General features: G+C 56.1%; 1 protein-coding gene across 1 annotated transcript in view; it reads right to left on the bottom strand.

Moving 5' to 3' along the window:
• BMP8B (bone morphogenetic protein 8b) overlaps nt 1-11,085 on the bottom strand; it is a 29,123-nt gene extending 18,038 nt beyond the window's left edge. Inside the window, exon 1 of the mRNA XM_045771913.2 lies at nt 10,752-11,085. Within this exon, the coding sequence (XP_045627869.2) occupies nt 10,752-11,085 (334 nt within the window). The remainder of the gene's footprint in view (nt 1-10,751) is intronic.
• Nucleotides 11,086-13,941: the final 2,856 nt, after the last annotated feature.

The raw sequence follows: 13,941 nt of genomic DNA, 5'->3' as shown, positions 1-13,941 counted from the left end.
TGTCTAATGGCTACTTTCCTCTCAGTCCAGCTCTCCAGGCCCCTTGTCCTCCTCTGACCCCGCACAGATCAGCCTGCTGGCCTCTCCCTTTCCCCTGCCCCCGGGGTCCTATCTCTGGTTCGTGTGCCCCTCTGGACGGTGAGCAATTGCGGGCAGGACCGCACCCTGTGGGGCGGAAACGGGAGGCTCTCAGTGGACTCCCCTTGAGCTCCTTTTGTCCTGGGGGCCCAGAGAGGGACGTGTCTGCAGGTTCCTCCCGAGCTCCCCGGGACAGTGGGGCAGCCTGCTGGGCTGGGAACGGCTTCCAGAGCACAGCGGGTCTCCACCAGAAGCCCTCACGTTTTCACTTGGCTGTGGGACTGGCCCTGTCTCATGGCCAGGCTGCTGAGGTGGACGGCAGGCTCCCCAGGGTCCCAGAGGCAGACGCGCTGGCCCCGTCCGCTGAGTCCTGCTAGTGACAAGGCTCAGGGGCCCCCTTCAGACCTAAAGCAAGACCCAGGTCTCCGTGGCCGGTGAGAGGCCGGGGGGAGCTGCAGAACTGATCACCTACCAATTCTGCATCTGAAGGGCTTCTTCCTCCCACCCAGAAATCTCGGTGCTGCCCAGAGGAGGCCAAGGCTTCATTTCTAAGGTATTTTTAGTCAGTCTTCATTACTGACTCTTTTTGAGAGCTGCTTCCATAAATGGCTCTGCACTCATGATCGCCGGTCCAGGCCTCAGACGGCTTTAGACCCCAAATTAAAAGGGAACACCCGCACACTCCGCCACATCAAGTCGGTCAAGGCCAAAAATAGATCCAAGGAGACTGAGCAAGGATACGATTCCCCAGTGCAAATCCGGGGAAAGAACTGAACGGTGGGAGTTTTCCAGGAAGATGTGGTCACAGTGACACATCCCTCTCCCCTGTGGGGAATGGGTTCCCATGAGGAGGTGGACCGGGTGTACCTCCCTGCCCTGGGCCTCAGCGCCGGAGGAGCCCCCATCAGTGGGCAGGGGTGGGCACATTCTTTCAGACTTAAAGACCATGTGAAATGAGTGGCCCTAGATTCCCTCGAGGTGGCGATACTGGGAAGGGGCGTCACCTGTCAGTGAGGTCCCCCACCCCCCAGAATGCGTGCTGAAGCCGCCTTCCTCCAGGCAGGGCCCTGGGAGGACTGGAGGTCCCAGGGAAGCGTCCAGGGAGATGCCGCATCCATGGTCGGCTCCAGAAAGACAGGGAGGGCGGGCTGTGCTCTGCCCCAGCCGACCAGGCCCGGGCTCCTGCCCCGCGCTCAGCCCCGGCCTCCCACTGGGTTCCTCCTCCCTTCACCTTGCAGGCCTGCCCCCAACACCTGCCACACGGGGGCTGGGGGGATGTCAGATCCGGCCCCTGTTCTCAGGTTGTTCATGGTTTCTCAGGGAGCAGGAGAAAGAGGGGCAAGACGTGGCCCTGAATGAGGCGGGCAGAAAGTGACTCAAATGCTAAGAGAAATACACACGACGGGGGATGAAGGCTCTAATCATGGCGGGTGCCATGGGGAGAAAGGGTCAGAGAACACTTTTCTAGAAAACATATTTGAGAGTGGTGGGAGAATTCTGACAAGCAGAAATGGAAGAGAGCATTCGAAGCAAAGGCACAGGGGTGAGAACTAATGTGGCAGCTCCCATATTTTAAGCACTGAACTGTGTCAGGCATCACAGCGGGCATGTTACACACGCTATTTCTGACGTGCCTACCTAACCGTGTAGTCATCTGCTGCTGTGTAACACAGTAACCCAAACGGAGCAGCTTAGAGCAAGAGAGATTCATGATCTCACGTATTTCTGAGGGTCACGAAACTAGGCACTTCGCTGGTGGGTCTGGCTCAGGGTCCCTCATGAGGTGAGAGTCAAGTTGCTGGCTGGGGCTGCAGTCTGTGAAGAACTGACTGGGACGAACGAATCTACTTCTAAGCTCACCCATGTGGCTGCTGGCGGCAGGCTTCTGTCCCTCACTACGTCGGCCTCTCCGTGGGGTTGCTCAGGGCATTCAGAGCATGACCTCCCCCAGAACCAGCAATCTGGCAGGGGTGCGGGGAGTGGCGGGGTGTAGGACCCAAGATGAAAGCTGCAGTCTTTTATAACCTAATCTCAGAAGTGACATATCATCACTATTGTCATGTTCTACTGGTCACACAGACCAGCACTGGCACAATGTGGAAGGGACCTACACAAGGGCATGAATACCAGGAGGCAGGATCCCTGAGAACCAGGCTGGAGGACACAACACAGCCCACTCTATAGATGAGAAGACTGACAATCAGGGGAGGTACGTGGTCTGCATGAATTCACAGGAGCACCCGAGGTGGGATGAGAGTCTAGGTGTTCCTGACTCCAAAACCCGCATCTCCCCCTCCCATTCACAGCCTCACCACGTTGGGGGCATGTCAAGGGAACACCGTGTGGTTCAGCTGGACTAGAACCCTGGACACGGAGTATGAGACTCGAGGAGCTCGAATGCAGGCGTGAAGGGGCACACAGAAAGAATCTGAGCAGGCAAAGTGTCTTGAATAGGTTTTCACTTGAGGAACAGGAGTTCCAGAACATGCTGAGAACTTTTCACCTCCATGCCGCCCCTCTGCCTGAACACCTTCTCCTCCAACTCCCTTCTGACTAAATTCTACCCTTCTTCAAGGTCCAGCACGAATGTTACCTCCTGCCAAGACTTCTCCGTCCTCCAGCCAAGAGACCCTTCCTCCTCTTCTTCTGGCCTAGTTTGTCTCCCACAAAATGAGAGGAAGACCTTGTCTGTCTTCTGCTGTGCTGAACCGTCACGCTCCTGTTTGTCGAGTGGCTGAAGGGCCATTCCTCCCATTTTGCCACCATCTATACTGAGTTCTCTGAGCTGGGCCTATCTTTCCCACTATAACGAGCCGACCTTGGGCTGGGGCTGTACTTTGGAATAGGCCCCGAGATAACCAGGAAGGGGAACGGCACGCAGTGGGCTCCTAGCAGTGTTCATTAAGGAATGGCCACAGACCGAACGATCTAACTTTCTCCATACCCAGGTCTTGCAGCCTTCAGCTTCCCCAGAACCCTTACTGTATTCAGAGCCCTTGGCTGCTCAGGGTAAATGGCTGCTGCTCAGGGCACAGAGCCAGCAGCTAAAGGGCATAACTGGGTTTTACTTCTGGTCTCGCTGCTAACTAGCTAGCCTTGGGCTAAAAACAGACAAAGCTAACATTTACTGAGTCTTTAGCAGGCACTGTTTCAGCACTTTACACAGATTACCTCATTTAATACAGCAATCCTATGAGATAGGAACTATCACCTCTCCCACTTTACAGATGAGGAAACCGAGGCACAGAGCATTAAATAATTTATGCAAAAATCATATAAACAGTATCTTAGGTCAGGCTTCCTGGGCAAAAGTCTCTGAGTCAGGGGTTTGGTGGAGAGTACTCTCTGTAGGGAATGGAGGGAGCAGGACTGAGCGCAGCTGAACAGAGATGCGACCCCACAAAGGCCTCAGCCCCTTCCACCTGCACAGGGAGCTCTGGGACTGGGGACCATTCGGAGCTGCCCTCCTTGAGATGAGGGGGCTGGGCATTTATACCCCCATCAACCAGTCATTAAATGTGGGGTGCTGCCAAGGAGGGCGGCTAACCTTGGGTAAGCAGCTCCTGTGCGCCTAGCTGACCGGTGCCTGGAGAAGGACCCGCAGTCAGCAGCCCACCCTCCAGGAGCTTGCTCCTGAAGAGAAGACATGGGAAACACCACAGCAGCCGCTGCTACCAAGGGCAAGTGGCAGAACGGGGACCTGAACCCAGGCAGCCTGGTCCTGAACCGGTGCTCCTTCCCACTCAGCCGCAGGCCCCTAAGTCGATGGTATGGTTGGGCTGCGGAGGGGGGCGGGTGTGGATAAACACGGCGGGCCCTTCCCTCCGGGCTCGCCGCCCTTACTGAGCACTGCCAGGCACCTGCTAAGTGTTTAAATGCCTTAAGCTATTTAAGTGTTGCACTGTGATACGGGTCCGTATCCCGAAGTTAAAGGTGAGGAAACTGAGATACGGAGACTTAGTAACCTGTTCAACATCTCCCAGCTCTCAAGTGGCAGACCTAGGGCTGAAACCCGGTGTGCCCTCCTCCAAAGTAACCCACCGCCCTGGCCTCCCGGCTGCAGGGCTGAGCCTCCTCACTGCTGTGATCCACTTTTCGCATCTGTCCCTGTGCATCTGGGTACCCAGGAACTGGGCCCGTCACTTATACTCCTTGAGACTCCATTTCCTCCCCTGTCAATTGGGGGCGGTAGTAGTTAGTCATTTACCCCAGAAGGGTAAGAAAACACTGAGGAGATGGAGGGGGGGGAGAAGGCAGTTACCGGGATACACAGGGGACACCGTCCTGGTGGACTGACATGGTTTTAGAGAAAAGGGAACCACCTTTAACTCTTGGAAAGAGAAACCTTTAGAAACCAACAAAATGCAAAAGTGACCTGTGAAATGAAAGACAATATTTGCAAACTACATATCTGATAAGGAGCTAATATCCAAAAGAGATAAGGAACTCACACAACTCAATAGCAAAAAAAATAATCCTATTTAAAAATGGACAGAGAGGGGTGCCTGGGTGGCTCAGTCAGTTAAGCATCTGACTTTGGCTCAGGGCCCTGGGACTGAGCCCCACATGGGGCTCCCTGCTCGGCAGGGAGCCTGCTTCTCCCTCTCCCTCTGCCTACCTCTCCCCCTGCTCACGCGCACGCTCTCTCTCTCTCTGTCAAATAAATAAATTTTTAAAAAATCTTTAAAAATGGGCAGAGGAACTGAGTAGACATTCTTCCACAAAAGACATACAAATGACCAACACATGAAAAGGTGCTCAACATCACTTATCATCAGAGAAATGCAAATCAAAACCACAGAAGCTATACCCCACACCTGTTAGAATAGCTATCATCAAGAAGACAAGAGATAACAAGTGTTGGGGAGGATGTGGAGAGAAGGGAACCCTTGCTCACTGTTGGTAAGAATGTAAATTGGTGCAGCCATTGTGGAAATCATTATGGAGGTTCCTTGAAAAACTACAGATATGATCCAGCAAACATACTTCTGAGAATATATCCAAAGGAAGTGAAAACAGGATCCTGAAGAGATCTCTGCACTCCCATGTTCACTGCACATTACGCACAACAGCCACGATATGGAAACAACCTAATGACCATCAACAGATAAATGGACCAAAAAATGTGCTATGTACATATGATGGAATATTATTCAGTCATGAAAAAAAGGTAATCCTGTCATTTGTGACAACATGGGCTAGACTTTGAGGGCATTGTGCAAAGTGAAATAAGCCAGACAGAGAACAACAAATACTGCATGGTGAAAAAATGCTATGCTAAGTGAAACTTTTTTAAAAAAGTCAGAACCATAGAGATAGAGAGTAGAAAAGTAGTTCCCAGAGGCTGGGGGGTGGGGGATATTGGAAGAGATTGGTAAAAGGGTACAAACTTTCAGCTATACGTTGAGTAAGGTCTGAGGACCTAATTTAAAATACAAGAACTAGAGTTGATAACACAGTATTGAGTAACTGAAATCTGTGAGGTGACGGTGTGGTAATTAGCTAGCTGGGGGAATCCCGTAACAACACCTATGTACGTCGTCACCACACAGGACACTTTAGATATCTTATAATATTATATGTCAATTACACATCAATGAAGCTAAATTAATTTATCTTAATTAAATTAAATTAATTAATTTTTAATAAGAGATGTCACCTTTGGGCATACGGTCACATTAGTAGCTTTTAAGATGGACAAAGGATTTACTGTTAAAGATGGAGTAGCAAGACAGTAGGCATTTATGTCCCATTTTGTAAAAAAATAAAATAAAATAAAATATCAGTATCTATATTGATAAAATGTCAGGGCTTGTTGGAAAGACTACACCAAAGGATTAAAATGCTGGTTTTCTCTGAAGTGGAGAGAGGATTAGAAGCAGCTTCCATATCATATGTTTTTGAAAGTATGGTCTGATTTTCTATGATGCAATTCTACAATGAATCTATATGGTATGAATTTTTTACAATGAACATTCATTAGTTCTATAAAATCCTCAAGATATTTTTAAAATGAGATTCTCAGTTCACAACATACATTCAAGACAGTCCAATTCAGCAACACTTAACACACCTAATGATGGGCCAGGCCCCCACCCGGGCGGAGAGGTGGCTTCTCTATAGAAGAGCACAGGAGACAGGGAGCAGACCTGCTGGGTGACCTTGGGAAAATCACCTAACTTCTCTGAGCTACACTCTTTTCCAAAACATAGATGTGACCGTAATTGTGATGCGAATGAAGGCACAGACCTGCAGGTTCTGGGCACGTGGTCCTCACCAGGCATCATCTCACACAGTCCCCGAACAGCCCCGCAGCGTGGGTACCACGAGTGCCTCCATTTGACGGAGGAAGAAACTGAGGCTCCCAGAGGTGGACTGGAAGGCCCAGATCACACAGCAGGTGGTTGCATCAGGATGCAGACTCGGTCTGAGTCCCAGGTCAGAACTCCCCACCCAGGTCCAGTCTGCCTTCCCACTGTCCGTCCGCTCCTGGTTTCCAGATGGGGGTGTCACTGTCTGGACCACTTGACAACCCTCTCCGTGGTTATGCATTTATTATTTGCTCCCCGTAGATGGCCGGCTCCATGAGGGCAGGGACTTGGTTAGGTTCACTGTCACACCCCAGTAACCAGAACTGTGCCTGGCACGACTATTTGTCGAGAGAATTCACGAACAATGAAAGAATTCCCTAGTAAAGAACCAAAGAGGGACGCCTGGGTGGCTCAGTCTGTCGAGCGTCTGGCCTTCAGCTCAGGTCACAATCCCAGGGTCCTGGGATCCCGAGTCCCACATCAGGCTCCTCGCTCAGCGGGGAGCCCGCTTCTCCCTCTGCCTTCTCTGCCTGCCACTCCCCCTGCTTGTGCTTATGCTCTCTGACAAGCAAATAAATAAAATCTTTAAAAAAAATCTTTTTTGGGGGGCGCCTGGGTGGCTCAGTTGTTGAGCGTCTGCCTTCGGCTCAGGGCATGATCCCAGAGTCCTGGGATCGAGCCCCACATCAGGCTCCTTTGCTGGAAGCCTGCTTCTTCCTCTCCCACTCCCCTGCTGTGTTCCCTCTCTCGCTGGCTGTCTGTCAAATAAATAAATAAAATCTTTAAAAAAAAATTAAGAAAATTAAAAAAAATTTTTTTTTAAATAGAGAAAAAAAAGAACCAAGGAAAGTGACTGTGGGCTCATGGAGACCAAGGTCACAGGGCTGAGGAGGACGCGGGCCAGGTCCCTCATTTCCACTCAGTCCTGCCGCTCCCAAGCCCAACACCTCAGGTCAACACCCCCGTCCTCGGCTGCCCGAGGCACGGGAATAAGTCTGGTCAGAGAAGGGCCGGGACAACAGTGAAGACGGTTCCATGCATTTCTGGCTAGACCTCTGCCTGCAGGGCTGTTTGTGCCTCAGTTTCTCAACCCGGAACATGGCACCTGCTGCTCCTCTGACTCCAGGTGGAGAAGGCCAAGAGGAACATGCAGAGTTGGTCCTTCCGGCCTCACTCCCCCCTTATCAGGGGCAGGGCTGGCCCGAGGTGCCCGAGGTAGAGCCAGTCAGACCCACGCTCCGGCCCAGGGGACGGGGTGGTGCTGTGACGAGCTGTCTCCAACACAGAGCCAGGGGGTCAGGGCTGGGAGGCCCCTTGTTTTCTGACACCATGGCTGTGGACTGGACGAGAAAACAGAGGCCCAGGGAGGGAAGAGAGGTTCTCGGGACAGGAAGGAGTCAGTGGCGGGTCCAGGCGGTATAAGAAGGGGAGGTTGCCTCCCAGCTCAGGGCTCTCCTCTCCCTGAGCACAGGGGACACCGAGGACAGACCCTGTCAGCTCCACGTGGCTATCGGCCCCCACTACCGTGTCCTGACCAAGGGGAGCCGAGAGTGTAGAGTCTGAGACTGACTGACAGGCCGGGCAGGGGCCCCAGCTCTGACCCCAGCCCTGGCCTCCCTACAGACACAGTCAGCCATGACACGGGCTTCCTAAAGCATCTGCCTGGGCACAGAGGCCCGACCTGTGGGCCGGAGGCCTGGGACAGGCCCGTGCTCTCTGGGTCCCACAGGCTGCCGTGGACGGTCAGGGGCCTGGCAGGTACCGGCTCTGGCTTCTCAGGAGCCAGATGAGGCCAAGAGGAGAGGTGGAGCTGGAGGCACAGGGACAGGAGCCCGGGCGTGGGCGCTGGTACCGCGGCGACTCTGCCATTAGACTCCATGGAGGTTCAAGGGCCTGGGGCCTGGGCCTTCAACAAGCAAAGAATCCTGCTAGGTGTCTAACCCCCCGCCCTGCCCCTACAGCCTAGGTAATTACCAGTTAAAACCACTCAAACCGAAAGAGTTCTAGTGCAATTAGTACATCAGAATAAAGAAGGCCCTTCTGACAGCGGCTGGGCCCGCCCACAGGCCGGGCTTCCACCGAACAAAGATCTGCTTGTTAATCCCACAGCATCAGAGGCCTTCGATCTTAATGCAACACGCACAGACAGCGTGGGAAGAAGGCGGCATCTGGAATCCACAGGCCCTGGATGATGTCATGGATGGGCTGTGTGGCCCTGGGCTGGCCATTTAACCTCTCTGAGCCCATGGAAAAACAGTTTACATGTTACTACATGGAGGAAACAAGGACCCTTAGGCTATAGAACTTCAAGGGCTAGTTTTTATTCTAAAAATAGGTATAGACGCCTTTTGATTGGCTTTTAAAATCTGTGTCTGGGTTGCACGTAAGAAGTGTGGGACATTCCCAACACACCCATCCAAGGCTGGGCAGCAGCTGGGTCAGCAGGGACCAGCCCAGGCGCACCTACAAGAGGGCTGATTTTCTGCTCCTCCCATCTATCAACCAATCACACAATAACCTTGACGATGCCTTGATCTCTAGGAGCCCCACTGAACAAGGAGGAATCTGTGGCTCCAAGAGGGCAAGAAACTTGCCTAAGGTCACACAGCAGAGGCAGGAGAGGAATCAGATTTGTCTGAGCTAAGGGCGCTGCTTGATTCACAGTAACAGCTCCCACCAAGGCTGTGCACGCCTTCACCCAGGGGATGCTGGGGAAGCAGGACATTGGCTGGGCAGTGACTCACTCTAATGGATGTTGCCCTAAGGGTCATTCTCAGGATGACTGTGTCCACAACCCCTCTTGGTTCTGAGCCCAGGTCAGCTTGTCCTGAGGACAGGGCTCCGGCCTCAGTTTCACACATGGTCTCTTTTGTCCCGAGTCCCCGACCTTGCCCTTAACCAAGAAGGTGGCATTCAGAGCGCACTGACCAAGTCCTATGCCTGGCACCTGGCTCTCAGCAGAGGTTAACAGCCACTTCCTGCTGCTCACTCCTCACCTCAGCCACCCACCAGCTCTGGGGTGTGGGGGACAGAGGTCTCCTTGGCTGTCCACTCTGCCTGCCCTAGTACAGGAAGCAAATGGCTGAAAACCCCACAAAACCTGCTGCTGCCCCATCCCCTGGGTTTCTCTGCCTAAACCCCTCTGGAAGCTCTCTCCACCCTGAAAGCCTACCCTCCTGACAGAAATATCACCTCCTTGAGGCCTGGATGTAGGGCCAAACAACCTGGGCCTGTCTTGACTGGGCCATGGAGAGGCTGTGCTATCCTGGGCATGACACCGACTCTTGGAGCCTCACTGTCCTCATCTGGGAGATGGGGATGAATATCATGTCTGTTCCCAGGGTTGTGGGGAGGGGAAGGGTGATGCTGTAGGTGAAGGGATGCTGGTGACCTTGGCAAGGGTCCTGTCCCCACCTCAGTCTGAGTTGCAGTCCCTGAATCCCCAGATCCAGTGGGGTGTCTGCTCCAGCCCGGACCCCTGACCCTCACTGGCCACAGACAGGAAGCAAAGCGGATAGAGGACATTCACGACTGTAGATTAAAGAGCATTTAGTAATGGGAAAGACAACTTCAAGTACTCTAACCACAAATGGCTCCAAGACTTGGAGAAAAATTTCTGCAGAAAAGAAAGGCTGGGCTTTGTGTGGGAGAATGACGAGGGTCCAAGGGGCCTGCTGGTCCTTTCACAGGCCTGGACACTCACTGCACGCCAGCCATGTCCCAGGTGCTAGGCCCAGGGTGACGAGACGACCGACTGGCCCACTGAGCTCAGAGTCTACTCCTTCCCCACCCGCTGCCCTGACAGCCACACCCTCACCTACAGGAGCTGGGGCTCTGGCCAGGGAACAGGCAGCTGTGCACTCACGACATCTGGGTTCTCGGCTCAGGTCACTTTGATGATGTGACCGGGGCTTTCCACACTGAACTTTGGCCTTCTCTCCAGTACCGCCCTTATCACTGTGACAGCATCCCGGCCTGTTTACTCATCTGTCTCCCCAGGACCAGACTGTCTTCCTGGCACTGCCCGGTCCACCAGACAGGAGATGATTCCTACCCCTGGGTGTGTTCGGGGGCGAGACATCCTTGGGACTCACATTCACGCCTCTGCCCCTGCGGGTCCCACAGCCCACGAGGCCCACAGCCCTTGGACTTGGCGGCCCTGAGCTCCACACTTCCCACCCCTCTGTGGGGGCGTGGCCACGAACAGGGGGCACCTGTTCGCGGCAGGGGCGCGCACTGGTCAAGGCGGGGCGCGCACTGGCCAAGGCGGTGCACGCACCCCTGCCGCCCGCGCCAGGTCTCTCCACCCAACGGCCGCACCGTCACCGGGGCCCCGGACGCCCACCCGGCGGCCGCACTCACCCATGTTGACGAAGCTCATGACCAGGTCGGCGCGGCCCTGGGGCCGCTCCGGGGGGCCGCCGTCCTCGTCGTCGTCGTCGGCCATGGCGTGGTACAGGTCCAGCATGAAGAGCGGCGCAGACGCGGGCAGCCGGGCGGCGGCGGGCGGCGCGCGGGGCCGGGGCCGTCCGGGCAGCCCCAACACCGCCAGGATCTCGCGCTGCATGTCGCGGCGCTCCCGCGGGCCCAGGCGGCGGGCCGGGCAGCCGGCCGGGGGGCGCGGGCCGGGGCCGCCGCCGCTCAGCGCGCACAGCGCCAGGCCCACGAGCCACAGCGGCCCGGGGCGCGCGGCCATGGCGAGCCGGGCGGGCGCTCAGCGGGCGCGCATCCGCTCCGCGGCCCAGCGGGGGCCGGGGCCGCCCCGACGGCGAGTGGCCGGCAAGGCTCGGGCTCGGCGGCTCGGGGCGGGTTTGCCGGCGGCCGCGACGCTGTCTCCCCTCGCCTCCCGCGCCGCACCTGCTGGGCTCTGGGCGGCGTGGACGAGGCCTCCGCCGCCTCACGGCAGGAGCTCCTCCGGGGCCCGGGGTCCGGCGGCCAACGTGTCTGTGGCCGCCGTGCCGTCAGACGGCTGCTGCCGAGGCCGGCTCAGAGGCAGGGGCGGCGGGCGAGCTCCCGTAGGCGCTGCGGGCGGCGCAAACCCGCGGACGCCTCTTCGGTGGGACCGGCCGTCTGAGCCGCGCGCCCCGCCTCCGCCGCCCGTGGGGCCCGCGCCCCGCCGTCGGGCCCCGCCCCCTCCGGCTCCGACCAATGGGGGCGCGGGGCGGGGCCAAGGCCGCGGAACCAACGCCCGGGGAAGGGGCTGTGGATCTCGGTTGGTTTCGAGGGTGCCGGCGACCCCGAGGTGTGAGCCGCTGTTGGGTGCTGGACTGGTCGGGTGAGGGGTCCCCTGTCCGGACGTCGGGACTTCGGGGCCGTGCTGGGCTCCTCTCCCAGCCGCTGGTGGCGCCGTCGGCGAGCGCGGGGCCTCGGCCTGGGGACGTCAGGGTAGCGGCGCTGTCGGGGGAAATCGGGGACCTGCCGTCTCGCGGGCCGTGTCCTCGAGCGCTCTCGCCGGGCGGGGATCCAGAGTCTCCGTCCCGCCAGCGAGTGACCCGGCCGCTCCGCCTGGTGCGCGGAGTGTCTCTCCGGGACCTGAAAGGCCTCAGTAGGATCTAGAGGGAGAGGGGCCTCTCAGGTGCCAGTCGCGCCGGGTAAGTGGGACGCATTCCTCTGCCAGCAGCCTCCGCAGTTCCTCGCTGGCCACCCGGCGCCTTCCCCGCTGTTCCCCTGCACGCGCTGTTGGGGGCTTCTCCTACCCCGACACCTGCTCCGTCTCTGCTCCCGGGCGCCTAGCCACCTGGCTCCCGCGTGCTCCAGGCCCGCGTCCCAGGCGGGCTCCCCACACTCCCCGATGTTCCCGCGATGGCGCTGTCACTTCCAGCTCTCGCTGTGCGCCCTGCGGCCTCTGGTGCCGATCTAGCCTCGCACAGGAGGCGCGCACCAGCCTCCAGCTGGGCCAGGGAGCTCTGAGGCCCTTCCGGAGCGCCCGGAAAACTTATGCACACCTTTATTGTCAGGGCCCCCAAGGGCTTGCAAGAGAAGGCTCTACACAGAAACCCCTCCATTGACTTAGCCCCCCTCTGCACACTCTGCTCTTCCTGGCGCTCTCTCGCTGCATTTATTCATTTATGGCTAAGGCGCTGCGCTGGGAGTCAGTGACACCTAGACTGAGCTCGGAAGGCTGGAAGAATGGGCCTGGGATGACAGGAAGGGTCAGTGGGAGAAGAGTGTACCAGGCCGAGGAAACTGCTGATGTCGTGAGACTCTGGGGAGCGTAATGCAGGTACCACTCTGCACTTACCATGTGCCATGCGTGCTCTGAATCACTGCTTTAATGCGCGCACATATAGGGTAGACGCCATTTCGACCCCCTCTTTGAACAGATGGGGAAACTGAGGCACGGAGAGGTTAAGGGACTTCCCCTTCACACAACAGTGGAGCTGGGCATGGACAGGTGAGCTGTTCAGTGGAACCTGGAGAGCCTGGGGGCAGATGGCCCTGGGTGAGGCTGAGGGGCTGACAAAGGATGGACCCAAGGGGCCTTTCAGGGAGACTAGATGAGAGCCCTGGACAACAGATGGTTATGGGGCCCCAGTGTGGATTCAATATTAAACTTCAAAATAAATTAAGAAGTCCACCAAAATGAAGAATTTCCCATGATCACTTCACACTTTTAAAAAGTATCAAAACGGGGCACTTAGCTGGCTCAGTTGGTAGAGTGTGGGACTCTTTGATCTCGGGCTGTGAGTTCAAGCCCCATGTTGGGTGTAGAGATTAGTTCAAAAAAATCTTTTAAAAATATCAGAACTTTGGGCCACCTGGGTGGCTCAGTTGGTTAAGCGTCTGCTGTCAGCTCAGGTCATGATCCTGGGGTCCTGTGATCAAGCCTGGAGTCAGGCTCCCTGCTCAGCAGGAGGGTCTGCTTCTCCCCTTCCCTCTGCCTCTAACCCCTGCTCATGCTCTCTCTCGCTCACTCACTCTTTCTTTCAAGTAAATAAATCTTTAAAACAAATTAAAAATATCAGAACTTTTACATCACATTTTAAATCTGAGCGGTCATTTGCTGGGGCACCTGGCTGGCTCAGTCGGTAGAGCGTGCGCCCCTTAATCCTAGGGTCCTGAGCCAAGTCCCACATTGGGTGTGGAGCCTACTGTACATAAATTAATAAACAAAGAGTCATTTGTTGGTGCCTTAAGCCCATGCTTAGTCTGCTTTTATCCAACGGGTAAATTTCCACACTGCTTATACGCCCCTTATGGGTGTTGCAGCTTAGCCACCGAAAGTGCCCAAGACAGAGTCTGCCGCAGGGGTGCATATGGATCGGAGGGCGAAGATTAGAGTCAAGGCCCACAGTTGGAGGCAGGTACGGTAATGAGGGCGGGGGGACAATGACCATGATCCTTTTCCAGGACAGGGGGGAGGGCGGAGGAGAAAGCCATTGAGGAGGCTGCATCCCCAGGGCTCGGTGACTGCGTAACAGAGGCAGGGGCAGTCAAGGGGGCATCCCCATGTCAGACTTGTTCAGGGACTCTGAATCTCCCGTCTTCCTCACTGTCCTCTGGGCATCCTTCTGTACTCCCCTTGGAGTCCACACCACATCCTCTGGAGTCT

The sequence above is a fragment of the Ursus americanus genome, chromosome 33 (assembly GCF_024610735.1).
Source record: "Ursus americanus isolate L20-20 chromosome 33, mUrsAme1.1.p, whole genome shotgun sequence".
NCBI classification, from domain to species: domain Eukaryota; kingdom Metazoa; phylum Chordata; class Mammalia; order Carnivora; family Ursidae; genus Ursus; species Ursus americanus.
Note: the sequence above shows the minus strand (reverse complement) of the source record. Positions and strands in the feature narration are given on the sequence as shown.